The sequence below is a fragment of the Gambusia affinis genome, linkage group LG12 (genome assembly GCF_019740435.1).
Source record: "Gambusia affinis linkage group LG12, SWU_Gaff_1.0, whole genome shotgun sequence".
Classification (NCBI taxonomy): domain Eukaryota; kingdom Metazoa; phylum Chordata; class Actinopteri; order Cyprinodontiformes; family Poeciliidae; genus Gambusia; species Gambusia affinis.
In genome coordinates this window covers 1,863,966-1,886,120 of record NC_057879.1, presented here as the reverse complement: position 1 = coordinate 1,886,120, position 22,155 = coordinate 1,863,966, and the positions used below count along the sequence as shown (strand labels likewise).

General features: G+C 39.7%; 2 protein-coding genes across 5 annotated transcripts; both read right to left on the bottom strand.

Annotated features, from left to right (window-relative positions):
* Positions 1 to 1,068: 1,068 nt before the first annotated feature.
* Positions 1,069 to 16,261, bottom strand: dpp9 (dipeptidyl-peptidase 9). Of its 4 annotated transcripts, none has more exons than XM_044132978.1 (21): positions 16,027 to 16,261; positions 15,106 to 15,158; positions 14,742 to 14,980; positions 14,436 to 14,548; positions 11,767 to 11,940; positions 10,486 to 10,657; positions 10,095 to 10,205; positions 9,885 to 10,013; positions 9,720 to 9,781; positions 9,498 to 9,598; positions 7,886 to 8,063; positions 7,641 to 7,800; positions 7,447 to 7,526; positions 6,496 to 6,648; positions 6,225 to 6,360; positions 5,817 to 5,962; positions 5,590 to 5,736; positions 5,343 to 5,495; positions 3,912 to 4,054; positions 3,307 to 3,418; positions 1,069 to 1,681 (listed from the first exon to the last, which is right to left on the bottom strand). In XM_044132978.1, the coding sequence occupies exons 3-21, from the start codon at positions 14,962 to 14,964 to the stop codon at positions 1,589 to 1,591; spliced, it is 2,586 nt and encodes an 861-aa protein (XP_043988913.1). In that variant the 5' UTR covers positions 14,965 to 14,980; positions 15,106 to 15,158; positions 16,027 to 16,261; the 3' UTR covers positions 1,069 to 1,588. The 4 variants fall into 4 exon arrangements, with proteins under 4 accessions (XP_043988913.1, XP_043988910.1, XP_043988912.1 ...); XM_044132975.1 differs by having other exon boundaries at positions 15,068 to 15,158; positions 16,027 to 16,260; XM_044132977.1 differs by having other exon boundaries at positions 10,486 to 10,654; positions 15,068 to 15,158; positions 16,027 to 16,259.
* Positions 16,262 to 17,132: 871 nt separating this feature from the next.
* rps15 (ribosomal protein S15) lies at positions 17,133 to 20,141 on the bottom strand. Its single transcript, XM_044132974.1, has 4 exons — positions 20,059 to 20,141; positions 19,576 to 19,661; positions 18,014 to 18,248; positions 17,133 to 17,303 (listed from the first exon to the last, which is right to left on the bottom strand). The coding sequence occupies exons 1-4, from the start codon at positions 20,059 to 20,061 to the stop codon at positions 17,190 to 17,192; spliced, it is 438 nt and encodes a 145-aa protein (XP_043988909.1). The 5' UTR covers positions 20,062 to 20,141; the 3' UTR covers positions 17,133 to 17,189.
* Positions 20,142 to 22,155: the final 2,014 nt, after the last annotated feature.

Sequence of the window (22,155 nt, the reverse complement as noted above, 5' to 3'; positions counted from 1 at the left end):
AGTAATAATTCTTCAGAGCAGATTGAGAAAGTTAATTTATTTCAAATATTTGGTTTATGCTGGGAATTTACAATTTAATAAGGGAGGTCTTTTTTTTGTACTTAGTAAAGATATTGTATGATTTATTGTAAAATTTCAACTGTTAAGATTTGTATTGAAAATACAAAATTTTATAAAAAATGTTATAAAAAAAAATTCAAAACTGCATTTTAAAGAGTTTATGTTCCTTAGTCAAGAGTTAATTTATATAATGTATTTGACTTGGTGAAAGTTTCTGAAATAAAAAATCATCTTTTCAATAACATTTGTTAATTGTCATCCTCAGCAGGATCCCAGTCACACCAAGATAATTAAAACAAAAGGGCTAAAAAATAAATAAATAAAAACCACATCAGTCCCTAAATGATCCCAACTCCAGATCTTAGATCAATTCTGCAGTGGGACCTCAAAGCTCACTGAGCAGATGCAATGTTGCCAAAAGAAATGTGTGAACATTTCTCCTCATAAATCTCAGAGCTCTAAATACTCCTAAAGGTCGTTCTAAAAACCACTAAAACATGGGTGAACTTATTTGTCCTGTTTTCTTTTAGTCTATGCCTAATGATGAAGCTGTACAATCTCACCATTAGATTTTAAATAACTGTAGTATCTGGTAGTTTACATGATTTTTCCTATGTGCTGATACACACGGTAAAACCCAGCAACTGGTTTCCAAAGAACTTGCACGTCACTTCCTGCCCAGCTGCTGTCTGAACCAGGCTGAACTAGAGCACACAACCAGAAAGAATGTGACCCATTCATTCATTTATTCATTGTCATGTACAAACTGGATTTCAGGTGGTACAAAGCTGCTGTAAGACTCCGCTGCTCCCCCTCCTGTTGTCTTTATTGCAGTAAAAAAAAAAAAGAAAAGAAATACCAGCATGATCAAGAGTCAAGAGGTACTTTTGGCAAATATAAATTATATAGAGAGAAGGCAAGCAGACATCTTTAGCAACATAATGTGAGAGGAGACAAAGGTATCAACGGGTAGCTTCCATCAGTTGGCAGTTAGAAAAAAAAAAGGAATAAAAATTCATAAAAATATTTTATTCTAAACAACAAATAGTTAAAACAGGTGGATACAGGAAGAGTATCGATCTTCTTCCTTTCTCTGGTGTTATTCAGACTGCATGTTCCTTAGTCAAAATGTGTGTGTGCGTGTGTGTGTGTGCGTGTGTGTGTGTGTGTGTATGGAAAAGGAAGCGGGATGTGTGTATGTGCAGTGTGAGAGTTCATGCCAGTAAATACGTGTAAAGATTCCATTTGTGTCCCACTTCCTACTGCTGAGCAGTTTGGAGGGCGGGAAAAGAAAACCACGTTGGGCTGGGAAACGTGACTTAGTGTGACGCAAACTGCTGATTGTTGTTCTGCTTCCAGGATGGACTAGACGCTCAGTCCTACTGGCACAGTAGGACGGGGGAGAAAAACAGTAGAGCTGGAGAGTGAAACGACGTGAGAAACATGGCTGCTGCTCCTGGGTGACAAACTGGCAACAGGAGGACACAGAGAATAAAGATGGGGTGATCCGGAGGCCCACAGTCTGGCTTTAGAGGTATTGTTGTAGAAAGTGCAGCAGCATGATCTCGTAGTGCTCCCCAGACTCAGGGCAGCGAATGCTGTGCCGCTCGTTGGGGTAGACCTGCAATAATGAAGCAGAGCGACGAGAACACATCAGAGAGAATTTCATCTCAGCAACACAGATGCAGCAAAGCATAGCCGCATTTGTTAAACAAATGCAAGAAATAAATACAGTGAAGCCCAAGTTCAGTTTATCAAAAAGTTTGAATATTATGAGTATTTTAAAAATGTAATCAGATTAATCACTATATTTAACTTTATAAGCCTGAAATATAAATATGCACACAGTTGTGCTTCTTACAGGAATGATGCCCTGGTTAAGCCCCTCCTCCTGCCACTCTCCAAACAATTAAAATACAAAAAATTATCAGATTTCTTTTTTGTAGCAGAAAGCAGGTAATGTGGTCTGTCAGTATTCAACAGCAACAAATGGAAACTTACTTTACCACACATGGATACAAGCAGTAGAAAACATGTTCAGCCTGACAGATATATTTTATCTCTAGTTCCTGGGTGCTCCACCACTTCCTGATGGCGCCCTGGGCAACTGCCCCTAAAGCCCACATCAAACTGCTGCTTTATGCACGTTTTCAAAAAATGTTTTATCATCTCAAACCAAAACATGTTCATATTCATGAATGTTTAAAGGAAGTCATGTTGTTTTAAATGTTCATTTACAAACATTCCTCTCTAATCATTCTCTATGGAACTTGTGTAAAGAGGCAACAGTCCCTGGTTCTCATCCACCTGAATGACCACCAAAACTCCTGCATGAGAAATGTAGAGTTACTGCATGTAGATGTGAACATGCAGGCTGGTGATGCAACACAAGCAACTTGAAAAATTTTCAACTTTTGTTGCTGACTGCTGTCACAGAAAACTTTGCTGTTTGTCGCTCATACAGTAGTGCGTCTGTCCCATAATGCATTGCTGTGAAAGAGGTAACCCTCAGTGGGAGAGAGGCTTTTAGGTTGTAATAGATAGTTTGATTGATCTGTGTTATGTAACATTAACATGTTAAAATATTCAGATAAATCACATGTGTTTGCATTTACAGCCCTAAATATGACACAAACAGAAAAAAAGGATTTCTGACCCAAAAGTATTACAGTTCGGTGGCCTGCAGTTATTAGGGCATGGCCAGCAGCAGCTCATTTGCATAATGGTGATGTAGCACTAAGACATCACATTTCTTAATGGGTTCAACACAGGCAGAACTGATTGGGTGAAATCTCAATATCTGACAATGATTTTATGTATAAAATGTAATGAACATGTTTTGTATAGGCCACAGATGTATCCTTGCTTGTTTAAGGAAAAATAATAGTGGACCTTTGAAATCCTCTCTCATCAGTCTCATGCAGTGTTAATTTTGTTAAGGAATGAAGAAAAGACAAAACAATGCAGAGAGATGACCTCTGACCTCTAACACCAATCATGTGGGAAAGCAGGACGAGTTTAGAAATCAGCCAATGATACATGATCTAAAGTTGTTTCACATAACAAAAATCTCTCTTTTTGTATTGCAACAAAACAACTTGGTTTTTGTTTATATTGTTTTTGTTCATATCTACGTGTGATGTCATACAGAATTTGGACAACTGAGGTTGTAAATACTGACAAACATTATTCTGAATTTTCATTTGCTGTCAGCCACACTGATCTGAATCAACACATGACACCAACCTGAAGCTGGTAGGGCTTCCCAGCTCGGATTATCTGGGACACCAGGAAGTTGGTGTGGAAAAAGTGCACATTCTCATCTAAAAAGCCATGGAGGATCAGCAAACGGTTAGGCCTGTGAGGAAGAGCAGGTTAAGATGAGCAGGTTCCACAGGGCGCGCTGGATGTTGAGTCCTAAAGGACTCACACAGACGTTTCAAAATAGTTCACTATGACTTTTAAATCCGAAAGCAGTTCTCCAACATATCTGTCAGATCACACTCCTTCAAGCTCCAAGTAAAAAAAATCCTGTTCTATCCTGGTTTGTCTCTAACATGACAGATTTCTGCTGTCGCTAACTGGTGAAATAATTCAGTAAAAATAATTTCAAAATCTTGCACTTCAAGCTGCTAATAGCTTCGTTTGATATTTTCAGCTCTTTTAACTCTAAAATAATCTGGAGTGCAGACAGAAGTCTAGGAGAAGGTAAATGTTCAAACTGTCTTTTCTGCATGCATTTTAAAAGCATAAATCACATTTCAAAACAAGCATCCTGCAGTCAGGAACAATCATGTAGAACATCTTTGTGTTAAGTCGGGGCAGGCAGACGGTGTGTGCTGTGTACTGACTCGCTAGGCAGCTTGTCCACATGCAGAGCCACTGAGCCCTCCTCATAGCCCTGCTGGTTGTTCTCAGGCACATCCATGTAGCGCTCCGTGTAGCCCGTGTCGTAGGCCATCCATACGGTCACCGGGGCGCCAGCGATAGCCAACTGCAGCAAAATGTAAAGGAATCTACCTTCAGATGCTTGCTTAGTTAGGAAAACGTCTTGAAATCAGCTATGTGTGTTAACAGAGCAACATCTTTAGGAAGAGAAACTGGACTCATAGCTTTTAATCCACATTTACAAACTCATCTTACAGCTTTGAAAATAACAAGCTTAGAAAAGAACTACTGGCAATTCTCCAATTCAAGCTGATGATCATTTACTGCTCAACACCGACACCATGTAGTTGGAGAGAGCAGCTTCAATACAAACATGGAAGTTAATCATCAGCTAATTTAGTAACCCAGTCAACACTACCTGGAGTACACTGATTCAAAACAGGCCATTTGCAGAAAGAACACACTCAGAACTGAAAGTCAAAAAGTATTAAAAAAAAATAAAAAATTTACATTTAAGATAAATCTTTTTTTCTTCTTTGAATCTACAACTAGCAAACACCAGGTGGAACTGTGCATCTGTTGAGTTTATTTTATTAACTATTTCTCAGTCTAGTGCTCCACTGAACATCTGAAAACGTTTAATAGAGGAATGTTGATGTGATGACTTCCTAAAGGGAGGTATCGGACAGAGCAGGAGCTTCTTAAAGAGAAGGAAGCCAAATTCAAGGCGTTAAATTTCAAAGTCTGATTATTATTTATTATCATCAGCTGAAATTGCTTTTATTTTTTATTTGATAGTGGTCAGACAGGAATCAGATTGATGGAGAGGGGGAAGACATGCAGCAAAGGTCATGGAGCTGGGGCTGGGACTCGAACCCAGGTTGGGACTGAGACCTCCGTATGTGGGTTGAGAGCCACCGCAGCGCCCCAGGTACAAAATCTAATTTCCTTTAAGTCATGCTTGACATGACATAATTACTTGATTGTGCTATAAAAATATACTATATAACTGGAAAACACATAATACTGTTCCTTTAAGAAAAGGAATTGAATTATCTATCCATTTCTAATGTTGTATATAATAGATTTAAATGGCTAAATTTAAAAAAATAAAATAAACATCAGCAGAAAGAGCCAAGATTTTATCTGGCTGTTATATTAATTGATAGAATACCTGATTAATAAAATAATTATTTGTTACAGCAGTGGTGTGTATAGAATACAATATAAAATCACAATAAATACATTAAAGTTTGTGGTTGTAACATGACAAAATGTAAAAAATTGCAGTGGGTATGAAAACTAAAATGTGGTTTCAACAATTAGCACTAAGAGACAGACAAAACAGTGCTAACATCAAAACAGAAACTCTTTCAGGAACAAGACCTGCTAACCTTGAAGATGTTGGGTCGCTGGATGAGGCCCATCAGAGAGAGGAAGCCGCCATACGACCAGCCATGAATGGCAACACGACTCAGGTCCACAAAGTTAAACTTATCAGCCACATACTGCAAACCCTCCACCTGGTCCTCTATCTCCACCTGACCCTGGACAGTTCAAGTTGAGTTGTTTAGTGCAGCTTTGTTTTCAGTTCAAACAGTTGCATTTATATTCAAGCTTGCTGTCAGTATCTTTGTCTACCATTTTGTTTTTCAAAGCTCCCTCAAATTCCAGGCCCCTCTGACAGGAACCCCTCCCATCAATGACGACCACAGCATAGCCAAGTGAAGCCAGCGTGTTGAGACGGAGGTACTTCATCCCCTTGAAAGAGTTGTTAACCAGCTGCACCTGAACACACCCAATCACAGAAATTCTGGACAAGAATTCCCCATTTTCTTAGTCGTCTTAAAGTGATCGCGCCTACAAACCTGAGGGCCACCGTACACGAACAGAACAGTTGGGTGTTTCCTGCCGGACTGCAGGTTGTGAGGTTTGTACACCATACCATACAGCTGGAAGCCCGACTTCCCTGGAAAGTCAAAAATCTCCGGAGGGTTGTAATCTCCAGGGCAACCTGGAAGACCATGAACAACGCAAAGCAGGGAAGAGCATCCCAATTAGGACATTCTTAATAACAGCGGCATTTCTTTTAACATAAAAATTTCACTCAAGTTTGGGTAACACTAGCAATCCATGCTGATATCAAAATCTAATCTAGTGACATAATTTTGAAGTTTATACATTCTTTGCTCATTGGATGCTTGCTTCTGCAACAATGAATGCTTGGAAGCTGGTGAACAGATCTGGTTTGCTTTAGCTATGCTGCTATTCTGTACCTGGTGGCTCCATCAAGCTGGCCCAGAACTCTGGAACCACTCGCAGGGGGTCATCTTCTAAGCTGGTCAGCTTGTACAAGTGAACACATGGAGGTGTGCTCACGTTACTGTAGTGGCTCACGAAAAAGTCAAAGTTCTGAAAGGGGAGAGAGAAACGTCAGAGAGGCAGTGACATTAGTAATGAGAAGGCTGATCGGTATGGAGTGGAAGCCAGAGCACTGGCATGAGCAAATATCTCAGAGTGGAAGTAAAGACAGAAGTGAAAGAGTACCTGACTAACAGAGCAGCAGTGAGAGAATCCAGGCTTGGTTAGTCTGACCACATCGCCTGGAGACTCATAGCTGACCACATACAGGTGGTGCTCCAACGGCGTGTCCCTGGTGCCCTGGAAATATACCAGCTTGGTTCCTTCATTCACCCAAATCTAATAAGAGAACGGGGAGAGAAAGCAGGAAGCTTGAAAGAGTAAAGGGAATGATGAGACAGCGAATGGGAGGCACTTATAAAACATATAATCCTCTAGAAGAACCCCACAAATATTAGATTCTTATCTCTAAACCCACATGTTTAGAATTACTTTTGAACCATAATAAATGAAACACTAACCAACATTTTGACATGTAGTGAAAGCACTTTGAAATGTATAATGTTTCAATTGTTGATTTTTGTGTTTTTCTGATAAAAAGCACTTTGAACTGCCTTGTTGCAGTTCAAAGTGCTGAAATGTACAACACAAATGAACTTGACTGAATTTGGCATTTTATGCACCACAATGGCATGGTGCATGTGTTGTTGTTTATTTGAGGTTGTATTTACTAATATAAGACATGCTGAGGACCGAATGTTTTTTAGTCTGACTTCCTAATTTTAACATACAAGATTGATATGACACTGTCATAAATAACACCTGTTATGAACACAAAGAAGTCTTTATGAATGTTTGTCTTTTGTCACGAAGGTCATTCGGTAAATAATGAGACTTTTAATGCAAAGTCTACACTTTTAATGCAACCTTACATTAAAAGTGTCATTTACCAAAGGACCTTCAGTCATAAACATTCAGACTCCCTCATGTTCATGACTGTTATGTCATGTTTATGACAGTGTCATGTCAGTCTTATGCACACCCCTTCAAATAAAGTGTTACCGTTTCTCATTATATGTTAAAATCAGGAAGTCAGGCTCCCAGAAGCATCTACACAGCTTTCCCTGAAGTGTTTACCTTTGAACCGTGTCTGGACAGGACTTCCCATTCTCCGCTGGTCAACGTAACCTCCTCCTTGATTGCACATTTAAAATTTCCTGTGAAAAAAAAGAAAAAAAAAAGAAAAAAGAATCTGTTGACATAACTGAAGAGCAAACACTGACTACTTTTTGCTGATCTATTTTTGAGTAATGCAGAAAATTTTTTCTCACCCTCCACATGATGATATTCCTCTGTCCAGTGGTGGTAGCCTGGCTGTAACAGTGAGGTGATTTTATAGAGGTGGCTGAAGCCTGTTTTAGACTCATTTACCCAAATGAAAGTAAACTCATCTTCTGTTGTTTGAATAAAAGGATAGAATATATCATGAACCTGCAAAAATAAAGACAAAACTGTGTAAAACTATGAAACGACTCCAATCATATGTCAATTGAGCAGCGTAGAAAAATGTTTTCACATTTATCCAGACGTCAGTGGCCTCCTCATAGATAATGTATGGCTGAGTGCAGCTGGGCACAGCCTCCAGACTGTCCTGCCTCAGGGTGGAGTCTTCTGTGATGGGGATGAAGAGCGCTGGAGGCAGCAGAACAAGCTGCAGCTTCCTCTGACTGCGGTCCAGCAGCACTGCCCATCCGCTGGCACCAAACACAGCACAGTTTTTATCCTGGGAGAAACTCTTAAGACTGCAAGATGTAACTTTTAGAAATTTTTTTGTTAAGTATTTGTTGAAACTGTCACTATGTTGTCACGGTATAGAACAAAATTGTAAATAATCTGTAAAATTATAGTGACAGTTGACAGCTGGAGATAGGCACCAGTACCCCCAATGGGATAAGGGTGTAAGAAAATGGATGGATAAAAAAAAAGAAAAGTTACATATTGCAGCTTTAAAGAGAGCATCTTAAAGCTAATCAATCAATCAAATTTTATTTGTATAGCACATTTCAGCAGTAAGGCATTTCAAAGTGCTTTACTTCAAATCAAACACAGAAACACAGAATCAACAATCAAAACACGACAATAAGTCAAGTTCCATCAATAAATTTGTAATTGATTATGTTTTAAATACAATCCTAAACAGGCTGGTTTTTTAGTCAAGTTTGCATCCATAAAAGGTTTACCGGTTTCACTCCTGTGTTATACCTATTGCTATTTTTATTCTCATTCACACTCACAATCACAGTTTAAAACAATGTAAGCAGCCTTTCAAAGGGCTTCCAGCACGAGGCTCCGTACACCTCTTTCACAGAATTTTGAGCAGGGACTCCGCCGTCCCTAATGGATTTTTGTGCAATTGTATGGTACCTGTTAATGTTTAGAATTTACAGGGTTTGTGTTACGCACAATGACCCTCAATCATTCGCTTCTGACAAGAGGCTCTGTACAGCACTTTCACGGAATTTCGCTCTGGGACTACGCCGTGCCTCACAGACTTGTGTGCAATTGCAACATAGAATCAACAATCAAAACATGACATTAAGTCAAGTTCCATTATTAAATTTATAATTGACTACGTTTCAAATGCAATCCTAAACAGGTGGGATTTTAGTCGAGATTTAAAGGACATCAGTGTTTCAGCTGTTTTACAATTTTGTGGAAGTTTGATCCAAATTTGTGGTGCATAGATGCTAAATGCCGCTTCTCCTCGTTTGGTTCTGGTTCTGGGGATGCAGAGCAGACCAGAACCAGAAGACCTGAGAGGTCTGGAAGGTTAATACAACAGCAGATCTTTAATATCAATAATATTTAATATCAATATAAAGTAAATTCCTCATTAGGGGTGCACCAATAAATCGGCCATGATTTCCTTAATTTTGGATTACTGGTGATAGACCGATACATGTGAAACCGATATTACCCATCAATCTGAACTACCCAGATCGGTGAAACTGTGGCTGATCTGAAAATCAGCCACAGTTTCTGTTAGCGCTGCTATAGAGAGAGCTAACTGTAAATGGTTTTGCAAAGCACGGTATATTGGAATGGGACTCATCACACACAAACACTTTACTTCCTTTCTTGGCATCATATAGATATCAACACACCAAAACCTTTTCAATTTCACTTACTATTTTCCGTCTACTGTCCATCCTGCTCTGGCAATGTATTCCGTTCCAGGAAACAAGGTGCTAAATGGGACGACCAGCTCTTTATCTTGTGTGCTAATAATCTGAAGCACACCCATCCACACACACACACACACACACACACACACACACACAGACACATATGTGTAAAATTAAATATGCAATCAGATGAATTCCAACAAAAGCAGATGAAAAGTAACCCACTTTCCCTTGATGGTCCGTCCTGATCTCTGCCAGTTTAAGAGTTGCCTGGGGATTTTTACTACCTATGCACATGGATAGACACACGTTTAATATTTGAACATTAAATGACTTCAAATAAAAACATAAAAGCGAAAAAAAACAACACACACAAACACATAAATTGACCTGTGCGAGGATATCGGTACGCATCTGCTTTCCTCTCCTCCAGGGCCGGAGACGGAACATGAATAATTTCTACTTCGGTCTCATCCACCTCCTCATACAGAAGGTGCAACATTTTCCCTCCATCAGGATCTACAGGAACAAATAAAGCAGAAGCCACTGTGAAGAGAATCTGATACAGATTCGCAGACTGGCTGAGAGTTCAGTGCTGACCTGCTGCTGCAGATGGACTCCACCAGTAACCAGTGAAACGGTCAAACTCCTCCTGGATAACGAACGTTGCTACACCTGCAGACCTGGGGTCCTCTTTGACATTGTCCAAACCTGGGAGACGACGTAGGAATTACAAAGGGGAGTGCATCCAGTTCAGTAAAAATTGCTCTGTTGAAAAGTAACTTTTAGTTCTAAGGTAAATAAAGCTAAGATAATCTCCATTTCATCACGCTATTGTTTCTTTCTTTGGCACAAGTTGAGTTAAAAACTGTGCATCTTTCTTCCTTACAAACAAATAAACAGAGAACAGCAGGTGCATGTTGTGTCTCTCATCTTTGTGATTGTCACTTCAAGCACATGAAGCCAACGATCAGACAGAAAAGTCCCAAACCTTTGTGGCAGTATGTCAGCCTGCGCTCCTCTCCCGTCTTGATGTTGGCTATCCACAGGTCGTTGTTGTTAATGAAGGCTATAAAATCTGGGTGTCCGGGGCAGATCTTGGGGTCCATTCGGGTGCCTGAGCATTGGCTCTTTATCTCCACTGGTTTTACTGGGGCAGACTGCTGAAACAGATATGCAGTCTGAGCCAAAAGGCCTGTTCACAGTGGATGACTTATGTAATACAATTACCAACAGTATTTACATTCCTTCTGTCGTACTGATGACTCACTGGTCAGAGCCATGCTGCAGACACAGAGAACCTAGACTGCGTTCACACAGCAGGTCCTGATGCTCAAGTCCAAGGTTTTACTGATTCTTTTATTTTTTGCAAGGTCATTCAAACTACTAAATGATGTCAAAACCCAACCCAAAGTGACCTGAAGAAGAATGCATGCATCACACAGAGGGACACTGGAAAATTAATAATGGATGCCGCAATATAAGGATGGGCCTAAAAGGGACAATATTATGTATTTACCAGACACATAATACCATTTATAGCACAAACTAGTAGCTATGTTAACTTCAGTTGTTAAAAAAATGCTATACATGTCAAACATGACTTAAGAGAAATTTGACTTCATAATTTAACACCTTGAAATTGGGCCTCTATCTTTAACAACGCCTTATCTCTCTGAAACTCCGCCTTCAGGAAGTCATCATAACATTGAGGATGCTGGGGTTTTCTGTGGTAGAACATTTTCTTATCAGATACTATATTATGACTTTATTAATCTTATGTTGATGTCACAACACATTACCAGATGTACTGGATTCCAGTTTCTTTTCTCATCTTCCAACTTTCTGAGCCCCCGTAGCACCCTCTGGTGGCCTTCAGCTTGAAAAACACTGATTTAATAGATGCAGCTGTTGGAAACCCTTTTCTGTCACTGCACAGGGTGGAACAACCAATTGTTGGGCTCAGGGGGAAATATCTTCATTACACATGTGCAGGCTGGTCTGCATTCCCTTTTAATAAACTAAGCCATCATTTGACAACTGCATTCTTTATTTTCTCTTGTTATTTGTGTTTATTATTAAGTCTTGAAGGTAGTCTACATTTCATTTAGGAGGTTTTTGGATTTTTCTTTCTACTGGATATTTAAAACCACGTATCATTTCCCTGAGCTCCATTGCTTAAAACTTAAATACAAAAACATGAAAGTTTGTGGCTGTATGATGCAGATGTAAAAAAAAAATTCTTTAAGTTAAATGGAAGCAATGTACTCACGATGAAGCTGTTGTTGCCTCCATCTTGACAGTAGAAGAGACTGTTGCTGGCCTGGAACAGGAACAGGCCCATCTTATCGTGGTAGTCATACGACGTGATCCCAAACGCTCCCAGACGCTTCCGCTCTCTCAGCAGCTCCTCCTCTCGAGAGTAAGCCCCCTGGTGCGGAGTCGCCTAGGAGACACAGGAGAAAGCTAAAAGTAAGCTCCTTTTCAGTTCGCTACTGAATTGTTTCTTTGAAAGTTTGCTTCATACGTATGCAAAATATAACCAGCCAATTATATTACAGCTATCATTCTGTCTGGTGTGACTACTGTCTCACAGGATGAAGAAAAGGAGATAGAAACAACTATTATCATCTGAGCCCTAAAACACACAGCAGGCAGACTACGCAGTCACTGACATTTACACACACAACCACTGAGTCATAAACAAAATGACACCACCAGATGAGTCACCTTCAATAATTAGGAGAAACAGAACCCAACCATCCTTCTGAAATACTGCTAGCTGCTTCTTACCAAGACGCTTTATGTAGTAGAGCAAACAGCTGAGACCTGCAGCATCACATCCCATAATATTCAGCTTAGAAGTAGCAGCACATTTTGGAATCCATTCTTAGTTGATAACTTACTTGCTTGCTTGTAACTTTTCCCTCTTTGGGAAGCTTGTCAGTTTTAGTTTCTTTCTAATTAGTGGAGAGGAGCAGATCAGGGGCCTCATGCATAAAGCGTGTGTGCGCACAAAATATGTGCGGCGCCATATTTTACGCACAAGTCGGCATGTATAAAAGTTAACTTCGCGTCAAAGTTTAGGTAAATTTGTACACATTGTCGCTACCGTCAAAATGTGCGGCAGCCACGCAAACGTTTTCTATGGACAATATCAAACTACAAAGCGTCAAAATCCCCCCAAATACACTAAAATCTGACTACATTTAGTGTTATTTAGACCAAGAAGCATCGAACCAGATGTTTTTGAGGTTTCTTTTCATGATTTTAATATTTTATTGTTTAAACTAAACAATGAAACTGAACCGCATTTATCCTCAGACAATAACCTAACACACACACAAAATAAAGAAAGCAAAAATAAAAGGATGTGAAAACTTCACTAGAATGTAAAAAATACATTTCCTCAGTTTTTGTCTCATAAAGATGTAATGCAGTGTTCTGTGGGAAATGCATCTATGGGGTAATTTCATTCTCAATTAAAACATGGTTGGATCAGCAGATTAACTCAAAACAGGTTTGATTATTTTTAAGGTGATGGAGGTGCGTAGACAATCATATGTCTACATCACCTGCATAAAGGTGAGTAAAGGTGAGTCACTAAGTGTGGAGCACTTCGGCTCTAATGGAGAACATTGCCAATGGAAGGATTCAGAGGGACTGATTGATCATATTGATCTGCTGGGAAATGTTGATGATGGTTTATTAGTATTTAAATTAATCCACACTGATTATCCTGGAGCTCTGAGCAGAACTTATAGAAGGAGCCATGCAGTACCGGTCCAGCTGCAGTCATCCTTCAGTGGAGCCGCCGGCTTTGTGAATGCGCCTTTCTGGACAGAAAGCATCTCTGTTCTGTAAATGTACAACTTATGCACATGATTCCACTATTTATAATAAACGTCTATTTTACCCACTCAAATGACTCCCCGTCTGTCTTTAAATCCCGGCTGAACGCTCTGCTGTTCAAGCAGGCATTTGTACGATCTCTTTATTATTTGGATTTTTTTCTTTCTCTAAAATGTATTACTTTTATTTTTGTGAGGTTACCTTATGTTCCCTGAAAGCACCTTTTAAATAATATATATGTAATTATTATTATTATAAATACTTATACTGCTACAAACAAAGACATTGCCATGGTTATTGCTTCACGTGGTGGCAGACTGTCGGGTATTATGCTAATTTACATATGTATTTATGGAGGCGACAGGGTGGACCAGCAGCTGCGCTCCATTTCCCACAAATTTTGATGTATAAAGGAAAGGTGCGTAGCCACGTGCGTGCGCACGGCTTTATACATCAGAATTTTTTTGTGCGCCGCTCTTTTCTAAATTTTTCTGTACGCAAAGTTTTAGTGTGAAAACTGCGCACTCTTTTATGCATGATGCCCCAGATTTTTGCTGGTTTATTCCAACATTTCCGGTTTTTACTGAGGTCTTTCAAAACTTTTGAAAGCTTTTCTAATTTATGTTTTCTTAAATTATTTTTTATATTTACCAATAAAGTTAGCTAATGATCCATTATGTTCATTTATACAAAGGTAAAACAGTTACAGAGTCACTAGAGGAAGGCCGGAACAAAACTGTAGAACCTAGTTTGGTCAGAAAACTTTGTCATACAACACTACACCTGAACTTAAAAAGTTTGTTCACATTACTAAATCTTGGCTAATGGAAAATCAAAGATATGATCATTCTTAACTCTCAGATTTAAGAGATGAGAACGTTTTTGTGGGGGTGTATGCGTTAGTGAATTATTATTATATCTCCAATTTTTAATGTGTTGGCTGAATATGTGAGGATGTGAAGGAACTGAGGATAAGCAAGGTCATTTATGTAAATTTGGCTATTTATGAATATGTAGGGAGAAAAAGGGCAAATATAATGCAAAATTAAGACTTTACGAGCAGACTGTTCAACCTTATGTAAAAGTCACCTGAAAGTGATCCAGCATCTGTTTCCATGACAACACTAAGAGTGCCTCCTTCCGGACTTTCTTGGGGATTTCTGAGTAGAGTAATGAGTTCTCTCTGCTTCCGTAAGGCATTCCTGGAAACAAGTAGAAGAAAAGCCTCAATGCAATTCCTCTACTGAAGTAAAAATATAAAACAATACACAGTGACTGTTTTTCCACATTACATTGTGACCAGAAAAACAAAAATATTCAATAAAGAGAAAAAACACAGACACAGAAATGTTATGAAACACAAATTCAAAGCTGATCCCGGGTTGTTAGACTTACCAAGGTAGTATAGCCGGTGGGAGTGGGGCCCGTTGTCATCTGTCTTCTGCACAAACTGGAAGTCATGAGGGGCCTTGTTGGCGATCATTCCCGAGTATTTCCTGCTACAGTGGATGATATCACGCAGGCCCTCCCAAGAGTGTTTCTCCACAAAGAACTGAGATGGCACGTCGCCCATTTCCACCACCTCTGTGCTGTCCCACAGGCCGTCAACAGCCATCATGCTCACAGTCCAACAACTGCAGCAACAATAGCAGAAACCAGTGAGCATTGGGAAAACAAACTAAATGTTCACTGAAGCCTGAGGAGATTTACAAATATTCCACCTTTTCCAGATGCCCTCTTTCTTGTCACAACGCTTTACCTTTTTTCCTCTATGCATTCACCGATCAGCACCTCAGATCCCAAATGTGTAACCTGTTAACAGAACATGCATGACAAATCCAGCTGTTGTACGGAGATAAAGCACTGAGTTCATAAGCTGAAATCAGCTAGTTCACTCAGATGCGAGTCAGACCAGGCTGACGCACAAACTGTGGGGAAAAACTGAGGCTCCGACCCACTAATGCTCCTGTTTTACCTTGCTGTTGGTAATTACAGTTGACTGACTGCTATGAAGTGTTCCCTTCCTCAAGAAACACTGATTCGCAGTGGAGACAATCTGCACCAATGTCACCAAAGTCAGTCTGGTCTACAACTCCTCTGACTTCAAACATTTGACTCCAGATTTGACAGAAAGAACATGAATAGTTTTAAGAACTCTTAATTGTGTAGCCTTATGAGAGGCAGTGCGTCTCTAACGTTGATTTTTCAAAAAATAATTTAAAAAAAATGCATTTTTAAAACGAAACATTTATTCATATCAGAGATCACTCCGTCTTACATGTGCTAACATCTGGGATCAATGTGCAGCAAACCCCGGCTGGAACAGAACCACACCGGGGTCTGTTGTTGGTTAGCTAGCTACAATGGAGCTTTGTTCTCAGATTGCAAATCTTGAATAACACCGGCAATACATAGTTAGCTGTTCGGTTTTATTTTTATAAAACCGATATTACATTTCACAGTAACCACTGACAGCCACAGCTGTGAAAAACAGGAATTAATCAGTTTTCCTCCTTCGCTCCGTTTTGACAGGACTCTCCTCCTCTGTCACTTTCGTTCTCAAGCTAACTAGCTAGCTACCAGAGCTGGTAGCCGCAAAGTAGCGGTAGCGCTTTCGGAGAAAACCCATTCCAGTCAAGCTTCCTTTGGGTACAAGGTCAGATTTACCCCCAGCACTTACCAGTTTGGCTACAGCTCCTTAAAGCGGTTATTGCACGCTATTAGCTCAGTGTCAAACAGGTTTCGCGACTGCTAAAGGTTGAATCCATGGCCGAAACAGCCACACAAGATGCAGCTGGTTCACAGATCGGGAAGGAGGAACGTTGCTCCCGGTAGAGTACACATCGGTACTTTTTCCCAGGCGCACCGCTCAAATTGAACCTCGTTGTGAGTGTTCAGTTAGATGAAACTCTTAACGTTCTAATCCGAGGAATGCTGACTCCTAAATTTGAGCGTAAATCTTCATCAACCCCGTTTTACTCAGATTATCCCATAAACACTACGGGATGTCGGTAACACATGAGTTACAAGTGAAACTGGCCTTTTTCTTAGAATAGAATCATATCTATTATTCTAAATGTATCGCACTCACAGGATTCAGCATTGAATCCTCTGAATGGTTCCATTATCTTTCTGATAGTAATGGCCTTTATTTGAAGCTGATCAGACTGGAAATACGTAGAGAAGTAATGCACCAAGTGTACCAGAGTTGATAATCGAACCCTGGACGACTGCGTGGAAGACTTGGGAGCTTCGGCCGCTCCATCTCTGCGCAATCTAGTAGGAAGCCCTTTCAAACACCATTCTAAAATTAATTTCAGACCTGTCAGGGGTGGGCACTCCAGGTCCTCGAGGGACGGTGTCCTGCAACTCTTTGACGTCAATCCTAAAGAATAACTACACTTAGCTGGCAGCATATATATTTCCCCTGGTGAAGAATTAAAGCAAAATGAAGTAAACTTATTCCATGGAATGTGTTTTACCAAATCCCAATATTCTTGCGTGGGATTTGAAGCCATTGATTTCATAATGGCCGTTTGGTTTTTGTCTTTAAATTCCTTTTAACAGAGCTTAGCCGTTTTGTCAGCCATATTTCTAATGTATACAGTGAATGGCATCAAAATTGTCCTAAATATAGTCAATGAAAGGAGCAATTAATGAAATATGACATAAGAGGCCATTCAAAAACTCAGGAAAATGTGGCCTTATTTAAGATTTAAGGCCTGACACTTGGTAAGAGCCTACAAAACCCCAGAAAGAATGAAAAAATACAACCAGACACTACAGTTGTGTGGAGAAGCCCAGCTCAGTTTTGGTTTTATTTATACAAACAATACAGCCATTCTACTTCAGAGGGATGAAACGAGAAGAATGTGTGGCTCCAATACCAGGGCGACCGTGCTTGACCGGCTTGTAGGTGATGGAGAATTCTCCCAGGTAATGACCACACATCTCAGGCTGTGGAGAGACAGGAAGTCCAGTCAGACTGGAGGCTTTCACATTAAAGCACACAACAGATTCAAACACAGGAAAGAGAAGTTTCACTTTTCAGTGAATATTCAAGCGAAGATTGTAAATATGATATGCTCAACTATCAGCCATCACACCTATTGAAACACTCAGTGCTTAACTGAGTTAGAGCTGAAACAACGAATAATCATCAACTAATATAGTAATTGATCAATTAACTGGAATATACAGACTCAAACAAAGTCATTTGCTGAATGAACAGCAGCAGTAATTTGGCCATATCTGCACAGGAACATATGCATTTTACATATAGATGTCTGAAAATATGCAAACTGGCTTTAACATCACCTCAATCAAATTCTGTGAAAATGAAATCTATTAAGCTTCTTCGCTATCCAAGTATTAATTAATTAATTAATTAAAATTACTACATCAGCCCTACGTAGTAATAAGCCAAGTTTTTCCCATATTACTTAAGTTAAACATTTTATTAGTTGCAGATACTAAAGGAATGCTGTTATTGCATTTCAGACAAGAACTTGTATGTTTCTTATTTAAAAAGTCACTATTTGCATTTTCAGACATATTTCTAATATCATACAAACTAAGTGATGGGGGGAAAAAAAAATCTGCCCCTTTTTTCATCCAACTGTCAATAGAACCCAGTGTGTCCGCCTGATTCATGGAGCCTCCCTCACCTTGATCTCCACCTGGTTGAAGGTCTTGCCATTGTACACCCCCACCATGGAGCCCACCATCTCAGGCAGTATCACCATGTCCCTCAGGTGGGTCTTCACCACCTCCGGTTTCTCCATCGGAGGAGCCTCCTTCTTAGCCTTGCGCAGGCGCTTGAGGAGGGACTGGTGCTTGCGGCGCAGGCCCCGGTTTAGCCTCCTCCTCTGTCGGGCGCAGTACAGCTGCATCAGCTGCTCACTGTACAAACAACATACACAGCTGGAGTAAGACGCTTCAGCAAGTACACACTGAAATGCAGGACGCTCATATGCACAGAAGAGCCCACACAATATCAATATCTGTATCAGTGACAATGTGCCTGATCCATAAGAGAAGATCTATTTATTCCAATTCTATGCTTTGTGCTCTGAGTGACTTATTTTTACAGTGGTTGTTCCGCTCCAAATTGCACTGACAGAGCAAATTAAAGGTGTTTTTACATATTCGACTGAGCGTGTAAAGCAGTTGGTGTATGAAAGTGTGTTGTACTGGTGCAGAATTATATACATTTGTAGTTCAACACTTTTGTCAAAAAAAAAAAAAGTTTAAGTCAGTTAGCACTGATTTTCTGTATTGAATCAATATCAGCCAATACTACACCTCAGATATTGGTATCACAAGTGAAAAGAGTGGATCGTACATCCTTAGTCGGGCCTTCGATTCCTGACTCTGGACCATAGCTACAAATTTTTTCAAATATTTCAATAGGATGATCAAGAAAATTGTTTTTACAAAAGGAAGGTCCAACTTCCCCAGTTGAAACATCACAGGTCAAAGCGATCGGTGTGATAAGCGACCATTATTTTTCCATCCCAGCAAAATCTGATGTCGACCGATTAATCGGTCCAAAGTAGAGTCGAGTTTGATAGAATCTCAAAGTACTGATGACATACTGAAGGTCATGCTGACAACATATTGGTCCGGTTTGGTGTTTAAAGTGAATCAGATGAAGCACAGAGCCATAAGAAGGAGACTAGATTCTACATGTCTGGTTTATTTAACCTGGAAGATGGAGAGATAACAGGTAGCTTTTTTTTAAAGTCTTACAGTTAAGGTATGGATCTAGAACTTGTAGGGCTGGGGTCACAACCTTCTGACCTCAGGGGGGCAGTCTCCTGCAACTTCTAGACACCTTTCTGCTTAAATTCACATGAACAAGCCTGACTGCAGGTCGGTTCCATAGGTCCAGGAACACATCAGACAATAACAGGACATGACAGGAACCAAGGAAAACAAACTGAAAATTAAACTGCTGTGGGATTACGTGCAAAACATTTTGGAGAAAAGATATATATTTTATAGTTGTCCATCAAACCAAATGACCAGCTCTCCATTTCAATTTGACAAATGTTGGACCAAATCCCTGATCTTTAATTTAGATTAAGCACAAACAAGGAGCTTGACTTTGGTTCCACCTTGATTACAGGAAAAGACACTTTACACATCAACTCTTCACGGAACACTTTTAACATGTGGTGTTTGTTAAAACAGATTATGACAGGCCCGTCAACACAGCGTCACTTACTAAGACATGTCCAGCAGTTGGTCAAGGTCCACACCTCTGTAGGTGAACTTCCTGAAGGTACGCTTCTTCTTAATCTCTGTGTCCGCCTGAAACAGACGAGCATTACTCCAGTGAGTGTGGCTAAACAGATTAGCATTCACCACTGGACGGGCATTAATATCTTACAAATATATAATTATTCATCATGAAACACTAAATGGTCAACTTCAAAATCCGCTTAGACCATTTACAATACTATTTACTTTAAATTACATCCACAAAGTGCGCTTGTCTATCGGCTTAGGCGAGCAAAGCCGGGCTAGGCTAAAACAAAGCCCTTATACGCAACTTTATCTGACATTTTAAGAATCAAATTTCAACTACAACGTGAACTAAAATCTTCCCAGGTTACACGGTGCAACCAGGTTCCCCAACCATCTACGTAAAAGCTCAGATGGAAAAGGATTTCAGTTTAACAAGCACAGCTCTAGCACGAATACCTACCATCTTGCCTGATGATCCAAGGGAAAAGAACGTCCACAAGTCTCGTTTGGTGTGATATCGCGGGATTTAATGTAAGAAGTGTTTTCCGGCGATTTTGTCCTCTGTGACCAGCAGGTGGAGCATTTCGACCATAAAAACAACTATTTCCACTGTGAAGGTTTTTCCAGTTTTTGCCCCTCTTTTCTCTGATATAAACTGGTACCGATTGACAGCATTCTGAATACAGACACTGTTTCTCTTCAAGTACGAGGCTGGGACTTCATGTTCACCATGGACAAAGAGCTCAAACATTCAGCCAGAGATGCAATGAAACATCCAAGTCAAAGTCCAGAAATAAATCCATTTGAAAACTAGTGGCAAAACTTGAAAACTGGTGCTAAAAGATGTTTTCTATCTGAAGCTTGAGCCTGAGTTGTTTAGTAAAAAAGACTGAACAACAAATTTAGTCTGTAGATGTTGAAATCTGGTAGAGTCCTACCCCGGATTGAATTATCAGTGGTGGTTGCACACAAAAAGTAATATCATGATGTGCACAGGTGACAGAAAATTAATATCAGTGGTGCTGACTTTGGATTTGATAAGAAAGAGTTGACCAAGAGTAGCAGATGACATTTCTCCACAAATTATCAGTGACTGTGGAAACACATCAAGCAAGCTGAATTCTGTACCTGTCTTCTCCTCTCCCTGGAATTCCTAATGAAATGCAAAATTCACTTCTACTAAGTGAATTTTAGTAGAAGTGTATTCTACTTCTACAGACAGACAGACAGACAGACAGACAGACAGACAGACAGACAGACAGACAGACAGACAGATAGACAGACAGACAGACAGACAGACAGACAGATAGATAGATAGATAGATAGATAGATAGATAGATAGATAGATAGATAGATAGATAGATAGATAGATAGATAGATAGATAGATAGATAGATAGATAGATAGATAGATAGATAGATAGATAGATAGATAGATACTGTAGAAATAAACTGAACTGAATAGATAGATATTAATGAATTTATTATGACGTTCATTGCAATGCAATAAGGAAACTCCATGTTGAAATTTCAGGTGTCTGCTTAAATGAAACCAGAAATAGAGGATGGACTTGGATGTTTTCCTAGGTTTCATTTAAATTCAACTTCTTTATTCCTGTAAAAGATTTTGCCGCAGCTCACTGTCCTCAAAGAGTGACCACATTATTTTTTCTATCATTATACAGGTTTGTTTAGATATATAGTCACTGATCTAAGCAGATCAAATATTCCGACAGATAGTTAAACTAAACTGTTTAGGGCATGGCCTTGAAATGCTACTCTCTTTGTTGACATGCAACAGAGAGAGTGGTGTGGTGGGATATGAAGTGCCATTAAAAGCGAGACATAGGTCACCACAGGAGGGGGAAGTGGGGCATACAGCAGAGCAGAACTGAAGGCTGACTGTATTTTCAGTTGTCCGCCTCTTGTATCACTTCAAATGTCCACTGTAGTTACAGTCCTGAAATGACTCTGCAGTTTCAGAGGCTGGCATTACCAGGAAAGATTAGTCTGATTATGGCTGAAGGTTTTGCTGGTATATATGTGGTTTGTATTTTGATTTTTGAAGATTTTCCTTTTATTTAAATTTTTTTTCATAACTTCTTCTTCAATTCACTTCACATATTATGTTTTTGGCCAAATTCTGACTTATGGTGGCCCCTCTTCATAAGAACTGACTACAGATTCTCAGTGAGAAGTATAATGTCCATGGGTCCAAAATGTGGTAATCTGATCTTTGAGCTATTTTATCACTCTTTAGTTTATCTTTGGTTGCACTGATTACTTTAGCAATGTCTTTACAGGTCTGTTCTAAAAAAAATCCATCCTCCTGCCTCAGCTGATCCAAAACGCTGCTGCTGGTGTTCTGACTAAAACCAGGAAGACAGAGCAGACCACACAGTTTTGAAGTCTTTAAAATACTGCTGGTAGTTAATAATCACTGAACAGCTTAGTAACACAAAGCATTAAAGATCTGCTGATGTTGTATCAACCTTCCAGACCTCTTACATCTTCTGGTTCTGGGGACGCAGAGCATACCAGACATAGAGAAGCAGCATT